This window comes from Impatiens glandulifera, chromosome 4, assembly GCF_907164915.1.
Source record: "Impatiens glandulifera chromosome 4, dImpGla2.1, whole genome shotgun sequence".
Lineage (NCBI taxonomy): Eukaryota > Viridiplantae > Streptophyta > Magnoliopsida > Ericales > Balsaminaceae > Impatiens > Impatiens glandulifera.
In genome coordinates, this window is record NC_061865.1 from 53697165 (window position 1) to 53711679 (window position 14515).

Here is a 14515-nt window from a genome sequence, read left to right on the forward strand (position 1 = left end):
ATTTTTTTTATGAATGGTATTGTATATGTTTTGGTTTGGCTGATAACATGTTTTGGTTGCGTAAAAAATGGATGTCCTATTTGAGTCATTTTCAGAGACAATACCTGAGAGATAATAGATCATCTCTCAGTTTTTCAGACGAGAGAAATACCGAAACTTTCAAATAACTTTCGGTATTTCCTTCGAGTGAAAAAACGAGAGAAGATCTATTATCTCTCGGTTTTTCACATAAGGAAAAAAACGAAAGTTATAAGAAAATCTTTCGGTATTGTCCCAAGAGAAAATAACGAGAGATTATCAATTATTTATTGGTTTTTCATTTGAGAGAAATACCAAAAGTTTTTCGAAAAACTTTCGGTATTTCTCTCGTCTAAAAAACCGAGAGATGATCTATTATCTCTCGGTATTTTCTCTTGGGACAATACCGATTTTTTTTTATAACTTTTGGTTTTTCTCTCTAGTGTCTAAACCGATACATTTTAAAATCTCTATACCGAAATTTGTAAATCTCTCGGGAAACACCCAAATAGATTTACCGAAAGCCTCTATACCGACGAATGCTGAGAGTTTCCTAAACTTTCGGTATTAGTGTTATACCGACATATATGGGGTCATTACCGAGAGATTGTACTCTCGGCAATTACCCTTTTTTCACTAGTGGAGCAAAGAACAATATTCTCATAACATAAAATATAGCAAAAGAATTATACTTTAAACTTTATTGGACATCTCAAACATTAAGGGTGGAGTTATGATTTAAAATATTCCCGGGCTAAAATGTTTTCATAAAATTTATCCGGGCTAAAATGATAATAATATCAAGCAAACAAACAAAATACACCTAGTTCATTGTCACTAATTCCTTTTAGCAACGAAAAACTATCAATAACGAAGTTATTTTCCCATCATTATTATCATTTATATACAAAATATTTTGTGCTACCCCGTGTTAGTGTTACGACCAAGGTAGACTTGAACATATATCCGCCCTCGTTGAACATATAACTGATATTGGATTAAATATGTGTGAAACGTTACACAAATCATTTTTAATATGATACTAAATCTTGAACAAATTATTAACTTTTTATAAAGTAATTGATAGTCAAATAACACAATATTAAAGAATAGAACAATTTAGATATGAATTATTGTAGATTTAAAAAATGGAATCAAACCAACCCTACGGCTACATATAGTTCCAAACTTACCGAAAATGGTGCTTTCGATGAAACTTCTGAATTCTGATATTATTATTGTTTTGATCCCCCTCGTCTATATGTGAAGAAAGAACCCATTAATGCATTTCATTTTTTTAGTCCTTGTTTGAAATCTACTTTTTTTATATATATATTTAGATGAAAATCACTTTGAATTTTGGTTTTATTATCATTGATTCATTAGATAGAGAAATAAATAAGACATAATTATAATAGTAAAAGCACATATATAAAACAACAAAATAATTATGTAATCATGTTTTAATTTTTTTAATACTTAATTAATATTTAAATGAGGTTAACTTAATCATTTAAACTTTCATAACTTCTCACTAAATCATATTCAATTTTTTTTATAATACAATAGAGGTGAACATTTAACTCGATTGATTGAAAAACTTCTTATTATTAACTATATATTAGATTTTTTAGTCTTTATTTAATAATACAAATTGTTTGAAGTTGTTATATTATGTTAATATTTTTAGAAAAATGTTTTAAAATCAGTTAATTGAATGTTTAAAATAGATTATTAAAAAAAGAATGATACATTCAATAAGTTCAATGATAAATACAAGTCAATTTAAATTTATTAAAAAAATCGAAATAACATAAATCCTAATCATCCCAATAATCTAATTATTCATTTGTTAATTGTCAATTTCATCTTAATAAGGAAATAAAACAAACTCCTATTTCTAACTAAACAATATTTTTTATTTGTTTTTATTATTATTATATGGAGAATATAATTCTAGGCATCTTTAAGCATATATTCCGGAATCTGTCTTAAAAGTAGATAAATCTCCTTTTCAATTTCCCTCCTTGATTTGGGTTTTCTTTTTGGACAATTCTAATAACATTTAAAATGTCATTTTTATTAATCTAAATAACTTTTTTTTCCCAATAAATACATTTAAATAAAACAAACTAAAAACCAGTAAAAAAACATAAAAAATTTGATTTTAAAATTTTAGTTTGAATTTACAATCTCATTGTATAGAGAGTCAAGTTAAATAATGTTAGAGGGCAAATTTTAGCTTAACTCTAAAGTTCTCTCATAAGTCATAAGATAACACATATAATTTTTTATTTAGAAAAAATGAACACACACTTACAATAAATAATTATTTTTATAAAGTCAAGATGTGATTGATAAAATAATTATCACAACAACTAAAAGTACTATAAATTTCAACCACAATAATAAATTCCTTAAAATCATTCTTAACTAATCAAACTATATTTTTTCAATTAATGGAATTTATAATTAATGATGTAGAATAAAGTGGAAATAGTATATTTTAATAAATTAACAGTTTTAGTTTTGATTCTTATTAATTGGTTTTTGTGAGAAATTTTTATTTAATATTTAATTTAGAGTGAAATGGTTTATAATTGAGATTTCTTATTAGTGATCCATTAAGATTTCAATTTCTTTCTTCAAATCTTATCTTTTAGGTCTTTTCTAAAATTATAAAAAAAAACAAATTTTATCTTAACGATTTCTTAGTTAACTTATTATTTAAGAAATATTTATAAAGATAAAAAAATAAAATAATAAAAAATACTATGTCAATAATTTTAACTAATAAAATTATTATAATATTTATAAATGTCACACAACTTATTTTATTTATTTATAAATGTTACGTAAATAATAAGTTAACATTTTATATCGTTAACTTAAATATTTTTTTTCAAAAATTTGTATGAAAAGTAAAAAGAGTATTAATCTGAACATATGATTAATAATTAATATATTTAATATTATAATAATTCAATATACTTTTTTTATATTTATTTATTTATTTATAAATGTTAAGTGAACAACATTTTACGTTAAGACAAAATTTATTTTAATTTTAAAAAAAAATTCTAAAAAAAAATTTAAAAATTTAAATAATGAGTAAAGAAAGAGCTTCAATCTCAACCATATGATCATTAATAATTATTATATTTAATATTATAATAATTCAATATACTTTTTTTATAATTATTTATTTATTTATTTATAAATGTTAGGTAGATATTAAGTTAACAATATTTTACATGAAGACAAATTTTATTTTAATTTTAAAAAAAAGTTATAAAAATTTAAATAATGAATAAAAAAGGAGCTTCAATCTCAACCATATGATCATTAATAATTATTATATTTAATATTATAATAATTCAACATACTTTTTTATTTTTTTTATTATTAATAATATTTTTTTTAAAAAGAAATTGACTGTATATTTATTAAAATAATATTTAAAAATATAAAAAAGCTTAATAAATTTGGTTATATTCCTAATATTTTAAATTACTTTTTCTTAACAATAATAGAATGTTCCCACCTTCTTCACATAGCTTAAAGTTTTCGGTGATAGTCGGTCTCTTTCCCACGCTCAAGCAAGCTATAAAGATATTCTCTAGAATCATAATCAAAAACCAAAGCTCCGTTTTCTCTCTCTTTCTTACTCTGTTCTTCGCCGATCTTATCTTTTATTCGATTCGGTAAAGTTTCTTCTCTTTGTATTGTTTTCAAACTTCATTTCTTCATGTTTCTGTTTCTGTTTCTGTTTCAATCACTGATAAATCTCTAAATCGTTCGTTTCTTTCCTTATGTGAGCGGTTACCGAGCTTGAATCAAGTTGTTTTGTTCTGAATCAAAGTATACTCGTTGTTTCATGTTTGCAGGTTGTGAAGGAGAATTTGAAATCAATACAAACTTGTAGAACACTTAGTTTCTGAGTTTAGCATGGGTTATATTGGAGTTAATGGCGTTCAAGCGCTTCATAGGTATAAGTATAGCGGCGTGGATCATTCTTATGTTGCTAAATATGTATTGCAGCCTTTCTGGAGTCGTTTCGTCAATATCTTCCCTCTTTGGATGCCGTAAGTGTTCCTTCATATTATAGTGTCCTGATTTGGCTAGTATTTATTGATAGGATCATTTTCATGTTTAAGCTTTCAGAGGAGATGTAATTTGTAACTTGTAAGTAGTATATTGAAGTGAGATCCTGTTTTATTGATCTTCTTCTAACTTAACTATTTATGCAAGTGAGGAACAGTTAACTTAAACATTTTAGTTTTGATCTGTGGTTTACCTTCATGAGCATTATTCTGTAATTGTGGTTTTGATTTTAGTATTATCATGCTGCAAGAAGATTAGTTACTTAAGAAGTTGCAGGTAGTGATTGTACTTTTAAGAGTGCTGTGGACCTGTGGTGCTTCATTGCCTTGAGGATTTTCTGCGTTACACAGGCTTCTTATATTTGTTTTGATGCATCTTTCTGTTGATATCAAAAGCTTCTTCTTCTCTTTTTAGAAACTTTTGTTTTATTGAAGTGCAGTGAAAATAGACTTCTTGCAAATACAAACAATGTTTCAAGAAAGAAAGGAAGTAGGGAAAGAGAAAAAGCCTCTGATATGAAGACGAATAAACATAAACATAACAAATAACTGAAAGCAAGTGAAAAAATTACATTATAAATCTTGCATGTATCCATGATGTAATGTTCTTATTGCTTGTACTTGTTGTTTTGAAATGATCCTGCTATATATATATCTATAATTTTTATGTGAATTTTAGTATCTAATTGGTATTTTATTATGTACTTTTGCATGTTGGATGCTGCTGCAGACCAAATATGGTAACATATTGTTCTCTGACTCCCTTGTATAATGAAGCTAATTTAGTTTGGGCTTAGTTAATCAGCTTTATCCTAATTGGATGTTCTTTTGTTTGTTTTTTCTTTCAGATAACACTTATGGGCTTCATGTTCTTGGTTATCTCTTCATTACTTGGTTATGTGAGTTTCTTATTTGTCCCTAATTTGCTACATTAATGAGCACTGATAAAAACTCTATTGGTGTTTCAATATTGTTTGGCTTAATTTGTACCAGCTACTGTTCTTTCCTCAAGTTTAGAATTCAAGAATCCATTTCTGGAACTAAAGAAGGAATAAAAAAATTCAGAAAATCCAGAGAACTATTGGAGATTACATACAATTTACATTTCTAACGAAGAAAAAAATCTTATCATTTAGGCGAGTTGGCACCTTCAGTGGGATTTCATTGCAGGGAATAAAATGATTAATCAGGGTAGAGGGGTCTAAAATTTTAGCATAGATGATTAAATCAGAATATCCAATGATTTATATGTATTCAGTACCCTTGCCTATTGCATTTGGTTTGGATGCATGACTTGAATTTTAATCAAGAAGATTGGTGGAAGATTGGTGTTCAAAGACAGAAATAGCTGAAATGAATGTAAAAAGAGAAGGTTTATTCATGAATAACATTTTAAATGTTTTAAGTGAGGACAAGAATCACAAGTTTTTGTTTTTTATAAATGGACCTTAATAGCATGTAAAGAATGTAGCAGGTAAACAGAAATTTCATTATCCATATATACCTCATATAATAGAACCCAATCTTAGGCTGTTTTCCCTAAGATTAAGAATTTCTGTTCCATTATAATCTTATGATTCTGCAATCTCTCATATTCTAGGTATATTCATCGCACTTGGATTCACCTCCTCCAAGATGGGTTAATTTTGCTCACGGATTGCTTCTCTTTTTATATCAGGTCAGTTGACACTTCCTGCACATAATATTATCTCAGAACAAATCTCTAGATATACCTATTATTGCATTATATCAGTCCAAACTATTTGATTTTTAACTGTGGCCACTTATAACTACACTCTTTCTCCTTTTAAAATATTTACATTTATGACATATAACTGCAATGAAGACTTTTGATGCTGTTGATGGGAAGCAAGCAAGACGAACAAACTCATCCAGTCCCCTAGGAGAGCTCTTCGATCATGGTAATGTTATTATGTTCTGATTAGACATTTTTATTGTTTTGTTTAAAAATGTAGATACCATGTGCCTTGTCAATATTGATATACGAATTTATTTCTAACTGCAGGGTGTGATGCACTTGCCTGCGCTGTAAGTACTTCCCCTCTGAGTGAACAATTTCTTCTGTGGAAATGGAAACAAAATATATTGTTCACTGATGGCTTACCTTGTTTTATAGTTTGAGGGATTGGCCTTTGCGAGTACTCTCATGTGTGGTGGAAGAACTGCTTTCTGGTTTTGGGTGGCAGCGGCTATTCCATTTTACTTTGCTACATGGGAACAGTAAGCGATTGTGAAACTTGCATCATATAATGTTGTATGTTAGTTATGTCTTTCTTTCTTCCTGTTTTTGGGAAGAATCCTTTGTTATATTTCCACAGAATTTTTGTTATCGTGCTCATTTAAACATCTAGCAAGTCGAAATTGTTGGACTTCTTTTTGTACATCATGGAATAATGGCAAAGCTAACATGTATTGTCCAGATTAATGTTTACATCATCAGTAATGTATTATTATTATTGTTGTTGCAGCTATTTCACCAATTCTCTTATTCTTCCAGCAATCAATGGGCCTACGGAAGGTCTCATGATGATATATTTGATCCATTTTTTCACAGCTATAGTTGGTAAGGCCTTTGCTTATGTGGATATGCTAACTAAAGACCATCAATAATTTCCCTTAGGAAACTTTCTTGTTTTATCATAGATCCAGCTTTACTTTTTATTTTATTTTAAATGTTATATAGTTTGTATCAATAGAGTTGTTGTGAATGCGCATTCTAATAATACACATTGTTTATGCCTTGTCTTGAAACACTTGACCTGAACCATCAAGCCATGTTAAATTGGTAAATTGCATCATATAATTGTTTTTTTCTTGGTTTTTACAACACGGTTCTTTGTCTAATCATGTTTCAGGTTCAGAGTGGTGGGCTCAAAGTCTGGGAGAGTTTGTGCCTCTCCTGAGTTGGATTCCATTTATTAGTGGTAAGATTTACGGAAGGATTATAGGTATATTTTCATGAAGGGTATTTCTGAAATCCATGTTTGTTTGTCTAAGGTAACAAATTTGTCATTGTTGTACCTACATGCTTCCACTAACCATGCTCTGAAATCTGATATTTATTACGATACTTTTGATAACTCAGTGATAGACAGATCCACATTCGTTATGTGCATATGGTACAACAATTCTTCTTGAGTATGCTACTTTTGGACTAATCCACCCAACATTTTGACAAGATTTTCAAATACATTTTGAAGGAGCAATCATCATTTTGTAGCCTCCAGTATTCCCTCAAACATTTTTTTGGAGATTTTTTTCCCCTGAAACAGTATAAGTTCTTAGTTTCTTCTTTGTCTAGAAACTTTATAAGTACTTCGTTTCTTCATGAAAAATGATTAGACTGTTTTCAGATTCTTTGTTTGGCCAGTATTAACCTTGGAATATCATGTGATTCAATTTTATATTACTCTATATGATGAAGACCATTTAGTTATCCTGCAACTGATTCATGGTAGAAGATGTGTCCTTCTACAACTGTTCACTCTCCAAAAGCAAGCTACCCTAGACTTTGTCTCCTTTTCTTTGATCTAATCTATTAAATTTTCCTTTTAAGCCTTATTGTACTAATTTCTGAAGCTGCATGATTTTAACAACATTGTTATTAAAACTCAATATTTGAAATTTAATACTCATCTTATTCTTTTCAGATATCCCACTATACATGGTTTTGTTATTTTCAACTGTAGCATTTGCAGTCATACCTACAGTATCTTTCAAGTAAGTGCTGGCATGATATTCTTAACCGTGTTTAGGGTTGTGATTTACAGTTGACAGTCTTTTTATCTACCTATCTATCTCCATGGCTGTCACACAAGATATCTTATGCATATTAGCAAAATTACAAATGGAAATTTAGATGTCTTAATATGGGAAAATCATTTCATTTCATTTTTTATTTTACTTTTTCAGTTTTCTTACACCAAGTTTATTCTTCTTTACAAATGAACTCTTAATGTGTTTGCTCCATTGCAGTGTGCAGAATGTACACAAGGTTGTTCTTGCAAAGAACGGGAGCATGTTCCGTGCATTGGCCATGGTAGAAACCTTTTCCTTTTGTTGCTATCTTAAGTTTTTTTTTTTTAAAGAAGCATATTATTTCAGAATTATAAATAATCTGCCTGTGTTAGGATTCCTTCGATAACATGTATATGAATGAAAACAGAACCCTTACAATGATATCACCAACTAATAGCTAAGAGCCCAAAATTCTCAAACCTAAAGAGTCTGATACATTTTCCGTCCTTAAAAGTTCCAATCTTAAGTTATTAACTTTATTTTATATTAATATTTTTTTTCTCTTTATTCCTCTCTTGTCAGCTTTTCCCCTTCCTTGTGCTCATGGGAGGAATAATCGTCTGGTAAATTGTTAATGCTCGTCTCTTTCGTAGTTTTCTCGTTTGGTAGAAGAAGAAAAATGTTTTGACAACGAGTCCCACTCTTGTAGGGATTTATTGTCTCCCAATGATATACTCGGAAACTATCCCCATTTGGTGGTTGTCGGAACTGGACTTGCATTTGGGTTCCTTGTGGTAAGACAACTTGCATATATGTTTTTTATGGTTAATTTACTGCTAACATTTGGAATTCTGATGGATCCATGATTTTCTTTTGTAAAATTGTATTTACAGGGAAGAATGATTTTGTCTCACCTTTGTCATGAGCCAAAAGGATTAAAAACTAGCATGTGCATGGTATGCATGAATATTTTTTAAAGAAATTCAGTTTCTTCATTTTTCTAACAATCGCGTTTCTTCTTCGCCTGTAGTCTCTATTCTATTTGCCTTTCGCCATTGCAAATGCTCTGACTGCTAGGTTGAACGATGGGTAAGTTATATAATTTATTTATTGAAATCATTTGGTTATGTTACTATGGAATTATTTCGGTTCTTGCAGAATCCCTACAGTTGATGAGAAATACGTTCTTCTTGCTTACTGTGCATATACAGGTATCCTTTTGTTTACTTTGGAAAAAAAATATTGACATGAATAATATATTTTTTGGTTTGCTGACACTATTGTTCCTTCCTGCTTACTCAGCTTCACTCTATTTGCATTTTGCTACATCGGTTATTCATGAGATAACAGAAGCCCTCGGGATATCTTGTTTCAGGTGAGAAATCCGACTAATTATTCATTCATTAAATATGTTGCGACTAAAATACTTCGACCAGACACATTTGATTAAGCTTTTCGGCTTTTAATGTTGAGAATTTGCAGGATAACAAGGAAAGAAGCTTGAAAAATACAGTCTTTTCTGTTATTTTGGGTTTTGTCCAGGTTTGTTCATAACTTCAACACCTTTATTATCGAAAAAGATTGGGTTTTTAATCTAGTTCTATTTGTTTCCAGCTAGCCGGTATTATATGTAGCAATCAGTTTCGTGAAGAATACCCAAACAGACGATAGTTTTGTATTACATAGTTTGATGTAACTAGATTGGATTGAAGTGTATGTTTGTGAGAGAAATGCATGTTGTTTGTATTTTGGTTCAAACTGTTGCTTTCATCGCTAAGCAACTGTTGAATTTTCCAGATTTTTTTTTGTTTGTTTTCGAATACAGCATGAAACACCATTTGTGCAATTTTTGTTTCAATTCCTCTATCTTAAACTTCGGTCTTGATTTGTTTTTTGAATTTAGAAAGTTGGCATGACTCTTACCGTTTAAGGGTTAAGCTACGACTTCTTTTTTATTAAACGTCTTTTGAATAGTCTTAACTGGTTCAAAACAACATTAATATAAATTTCACATTAGTTTTTGTGTCGTACTAACTTACATTCTCATAATGTACATATTCTCGATGGAGATTGATCATATATATTTATCACACTTGCATTTTCTTTCGGCCCAACAATTACAACGAGTGAACATACGAATACTCAAGATCATCATGTATAATAGTTAATGGGGTATCTTGGCTTATTTGGTAGTATGGGATCATATTAATTCCTTCAATGGGGGTAATTCTAGAATTATGCATCACAGTTGTTATTAAAAAAGGCAAATTTAGACTAAAAAATATAAGACATTTTATATTTGAATGAGAATGTTGTGAATTACATAGACTAATAATACAGTAAGAATGCATATATCTTCTTCTTATATTAAGTCATTGATTTCTGTAACCAACCAGGTAGGGAGACAGAAACATCCATTCCAAGTCTAGAAATAAATACCGAATAAAGAATATGCAGCAAGAACGCAAAGAAGCCACAATTAATCATCACCTGCCAAATCAAATAAAATCAAATCAACCGATGATTGTGTCGAAAACAAGATCTATATAGAAACAGAGAGGTCTGATTGTTTATAATTACCAGGAAAAGGAATACTCCAAATACTGCACTCAATGGCGGTGTAATGTTCATCCCCAATGCAGTTAAACCATATGTAAGGTAAGTGTGAAGTGTAGCAAGAATCTATAAGTCAAACAAGAGTCATAGATGAATGTTTCTATTAGTTTGCAAGTAAATTAAACTAAATTATAACAGAAATTCGTAAAAATGACTTACCAAACCAAGTATATCTTCTCTTATTAAGAACGACGATAAGAAAAGATACCCAAAGCTACCAACTAACCGCACCTACAAATCCGAGAATAGGGGATAAATTTCATATTCACTTCCGAAAACAAATAATGAACGAAAAGATGGAATGGAAGAGCTTTACAAGTGCAGATAAGACAACCGAAAGCCACCAGTTTGTTCCCAACCTGAGAAGAAGATGCAAAAATAATTCCCTTCATTATTAATACCTGTTATTCATAATTCATACAATTTTTAAACCCTAAACAAGTATACAAAATGGAACTATTTGGAAACTCTTTCTGAAGATGGATAGGGGTTTGGACAAAAAGATATTGATAAATTTCCTTGAAAGCACAAAACTCATCCCGATGTTGATTTCTATGACATAATGTTCATGAACATAAGATCGAGCTCCAGAAAGTGTTTTCAAATGAACATTCATAGAGAATTAGATGATACCATACCTCCATAGAGTTCCCATAGCCAAACCAAGTAAACCATGCATTAGCTGCAAGTTAAGGGCATCTGAAATTGTTGAATATCATCATAATGAACTAAAAACAATCAAATCATCAAAATCTCCTATCTGATCATATCATTCAACACAAAATCAAACCAAACAAGGTTTAAGAATGTTTACCACATAAGTAATTGCTTTTACAGGACCAGATAAAACAAGCAATAGAACAGCTGTTGCCACCTATAATAAAAAAAAAAAAACATACAGAAATCTTCATGAATCATGATCACAATATTCAACCCATAATTCTAACAATTGAAAGTAGCTCACTCACCATGTTCTTCCTTCCAGCTTCTATTCCCCATCTCAAAGAAGTTAATACAATAGGAAATGCAAAGAAACAACCCAAGTAATTCTGCATAAACACACCCATCATAAATTGAGTAGTTTAATCGATCAAAGCAAATGATAATACATTAACCAAACTGGGTTGTACCTCAATTTGAAGAGAATTACTAAGGAAATAAGTTAACCCAGTAACAGCTGCGAACATAGAACACTCCACCAATCTGTGTATTTTACTGTAGATGGGTCCTTCTTGGGATAAGTCCTCAGACTCAGCATCATCATCATCTTGTTCTTGTTCTTTTTCGTTTCTCCAAAATTGAGCTTCGTTTACAGAGAGACTTGAACAGGTGAACTTACGTAGAGGTGTGAGGAGGGAAATTGGGCGGGATGGAAGTGTGGTGAGAGTTAAAAGCTTGAGGGATGGTTTGTATTGATGAGAGGAGATTGGAGAGAATCGTATAGAGAGAAATGGGGAAGGAGATAAAGGTGAATGGAGATGGGTAATCGTTGAAGTGCTTAAGTGTTGATGTTGCAGGTTGGAGAGATTCATGGAGAGATTGAGAGAGATCTTTTATCTCTCCCCTGCTTCAAAGGTGTGATTTTTAAGGAGAGTGAATTTTGTAAGCTGAAACCAAATACTCTTATCTTTGAATAATTGGGCTTTTGAAAGCCCAATTAATTTATCATCATATTTAAAGTTTAATACATTCAAACAAAATAACCTACCAAACCGTTAAAACCAAAACCGATTCAAATTGATTAGAGAGGATTTTTTCCACTTTAAACCGGGATCGAGAAAGATCGAAAAACTTAAAAGTCGTTGACCGGGGATCGGTTCGGGATAGTAATTATATGCGGGACGGATTCAGGTTCAGATTGGTGGTGGACTTGGAAATAATTTAGGGTGAATTTAAAAAAGTAACGAAATTTTTTTGAATACATCGAGTGAATAAATAAAAATTTATTATTTTTTAATAATTAGTTAAATAAATGATCGAATTATATTAAAACAAATTTAAAATTAGGGGTGATGTGATATCTTTTTAATGTAAGAAATAAAAATTAAAAATATAATCCGCCCCTTCTTACACCATAAACATTCAATTATATTAATGTCATTGCATATTTTTTTTTTTTGAAAAATTAAAATGGGACAACGGATTAAGTATGTAACCCGTAAATATATTTAACTAGGCGCAAAAATTTTCACCTAACAGGCTTGAACCCAGGAACTCATCCCACGCAACGAGAAGAGGCGGAGAACATTTGGGGGCAATAAGAGGGATGTCATTGTATATTATACATTATGAATAAATATATTTTATTACAACTTATAAGGTAAAAACAAAATAAAAATTTGTATAACATAAATTAATATAAGCATAGCCTCTCTAGCCAAATTAAGTGACTTGAAGCATCATTAATAATAATAAAATATTAAAATTTTAAAAAATAGAAATATTTCAAATGACAAACCTACCCAATGATAAGAAAAACATGGGTTGAAATTAATTTTTAAACTAAACTTAATCTCAAATGGAACCTTAAACAAATGTTAGTAAAGATTGGTAGCAAAATGATACATTAACTACACCCTATACAAAGGCCTTTCTTTCCAATGAGAACTAACTCTTCCTGAAAAGGTCTGGCACAAAACTAAACCGTTCCATGCTTTAGACCAACTCGATGAAAATAAGTACACGCAACTAGACCTAAACTCGGATAGATTAGGGGCGTTAGCGACTTTTTTTTCCAATAAGTTGACGGCCTTAAACCATTGGCATTGTCTAAAAGAGGGCGTACTCCAAATTTCAGCTTAATCAAGAGAGTCTTTCCAACCTTTTAATTAAGGGTATGTAGCTCGTTCATCCATGTTTTGCTCCAAATACAAATTCTTTAAATTCATTCATGATTAAAAAAATAATTTGTAAATTAAATAAAAGTCTTTACAAACTTAAATAATCATTTAGATAGTGACAAAATTTTCCTTAAACTAATTGAAATGAATTTCAAGAAATAAAGATATCATATGATTGTTTGTATATTAAACATAGTGATTAGTGACCAAAAACATTATTGATATAATGATCACATTTTAATAGCAAGATAACATGGAAGAGATTTCAATGTTTTAAAATACATAATTAAGAATTTTGACTTGAATATATGTTGTGCCAATATAAAATCATTTCAAACAAGGCCTAATGTGTTAAAGATTAAGTCATGATGAACTAGTATGGGTGTTTTGTTTATTCCACCATGCCACTTTACTCAAATTAAAATATTAAGGTTTATCTTAAAAAATAATGAACAAACAAATAATTAAACAAAAAGGAGATTGTGTTTTCTTATTCAAAAATTTTAAATCTCATCATTACTCCATCAAATGATCAATCAAATTGCCATTTAAATATATAAAGACTTTTAATCTCTTTTTTAATATATCCAATAAAAGATTTAACAAAAGCATGAAAAAAGCCATTTACATATGAGGTTTTAGAATCTTTTATCTAGAAAATACCTTTTTAATTTTTTTTAATGAATTTGAATCTTACATATAAACTGATCATTTGAAAGACTTAAATAATCTAATTATTGAGCTATAATTTGGATGAATATGACAAAATAAATGATGAAAATTCGTAAAAGAATAATAATGAATGTGACCAGATTTATTATAAATTATTTAATTGTAATTAAAAAATATCACTAACACTTGTAATTTTAAAAAATAAAATAAAAAACTCATAACAAGGCAATCATTAATCTAACCCATTGAGGTCTTTAAAAGGTGAACAAAGAGATCGAGTCAATATATATTCTAGGTAAACTCATCTATACAAAAAAAAAATGCATGTTTTTATTTAAGTGCAATTTTTTAAAATCTTTCTATATTTTTTCTTGGTCTTTTCAATAAGTTGAACATGTATCAACATAGTTTTTCAAAAGTATTTAAATTCAATATTATGATCAAACTTCTCAAAATGTAATAAGCTGTTGAACTTAAAACATTTGTGTGATCACTTTCATATGCTCG

The 14515-nt window shown here is 29.5% G+C and overlaps 2 protein-coding genes across 2 annotated transcripts; one reads left to right on the plus strand and one right to left on the minus strand.

The window, feature by feature from the left end:
* The first annotated feature begins 3905 nt into the window (after positions 1–3905).
* On the plus strand, positions 3906–9722 carry LOC124934004 (choline/ethanolaminephosphotransferase 1-like). The gene is made up of 19 exons (XM_047474459.1): positions 3906–4103; positions 4852–4861; positions 4970–5020; positions 5722–5799; positions 5968–6043; positions 6148–6170; positions 6259–6362; positions 6611–6705; positions 6998–7066; positions 7793–7862; positions 8118–8181; positions 8463–8503; positions 8590–8674; positions 8774–8836; positions 8911–8969; positions 9039–9091; positions 9183–9255; positions 9363–9422; positions 9495–9722. Exons 1-18 carry the CDS (start codon positions 3967–3969, stop codon positions 9382–9384), a joined length of 1173 nt encoding a protein of 390 aa, XP_047330415.1. The 5' UTR covers positions 3906–3966; the 3' UTR covers positions 9385–9422; positions 9495–9722.
* Positions 9723–10157: 435 nt separating this feature from the next.
* Positions 10158–12074, minus strand: LOC124935807. Its single transcript, XM_047476233.1, has 8 exons — positions 11627–12074; positions 11465–11545; positions 11311–11370; positions 11135–11178; positions 10813–10855; positions 10656–10727; positions 10461–10562; positions 10158–10370 (listed from the first exon to the last, which is right to left on the minus strand). Exons 1-8 carry the CDS (start codon positions 12026–12028, stop codon positions 10248–10250), a joined length of 927 nt encoding a protein of 308 aa, XP_047332189.1. The 5' UTR covers positions 12029–12074; the 3' UTR covers positions 10158–10247.
* Between the last annotated feature and the right edge of the window lie 2441 nt (positions 12075–14515).

Excerpts from the sequence above, each read along its gene's own strand:
- LOC124934004 (XM_047474459.1), top strand. The coding sequence starts at position 3,967 with ATGGGTTATATTGGAGTTAATGGCGTTCAAGCGCTTCATAGGTATAAG. Across the intron at positions 6,363-6,610 it reads TACTTTGCTACATGGGAACA|CTATTTCACCAATTCTCTTA; the intron begins GTAAGCGATTGT and ends TTGTTGTTGCAG. Across the intron at positions 8,675-8,773 it reads TTGCATTTGGGTTCCTTGTG|GGAAGAATGATTTTGTCTCA; the intron begins GTAAGACAACTT and ends TTGTATTTACAG.
- LOC124935807 (XM_047476233.1), bottom strand. The coding sequence starts at position 12,028 with ATGAATCTCTCCAACCTGCAACATCAACACTTAAGCACTTCAACGATT. Across the intron at positions 11,546-11,626 it reads GTAATTCTCTTCAAATTGAG|AATTACTTGGGTTGTTTCTT; the intron begins GTACAACCCAGT and ends GTGTTTATGCAG. Across the intron at positions 10,563-10,655 it reads GAGAAGATATACTTGGTTTG|ATTCTTGCTACACTTCACAC; the intron begins GTAAGTCATTTT and ends TTTGACTTATAG.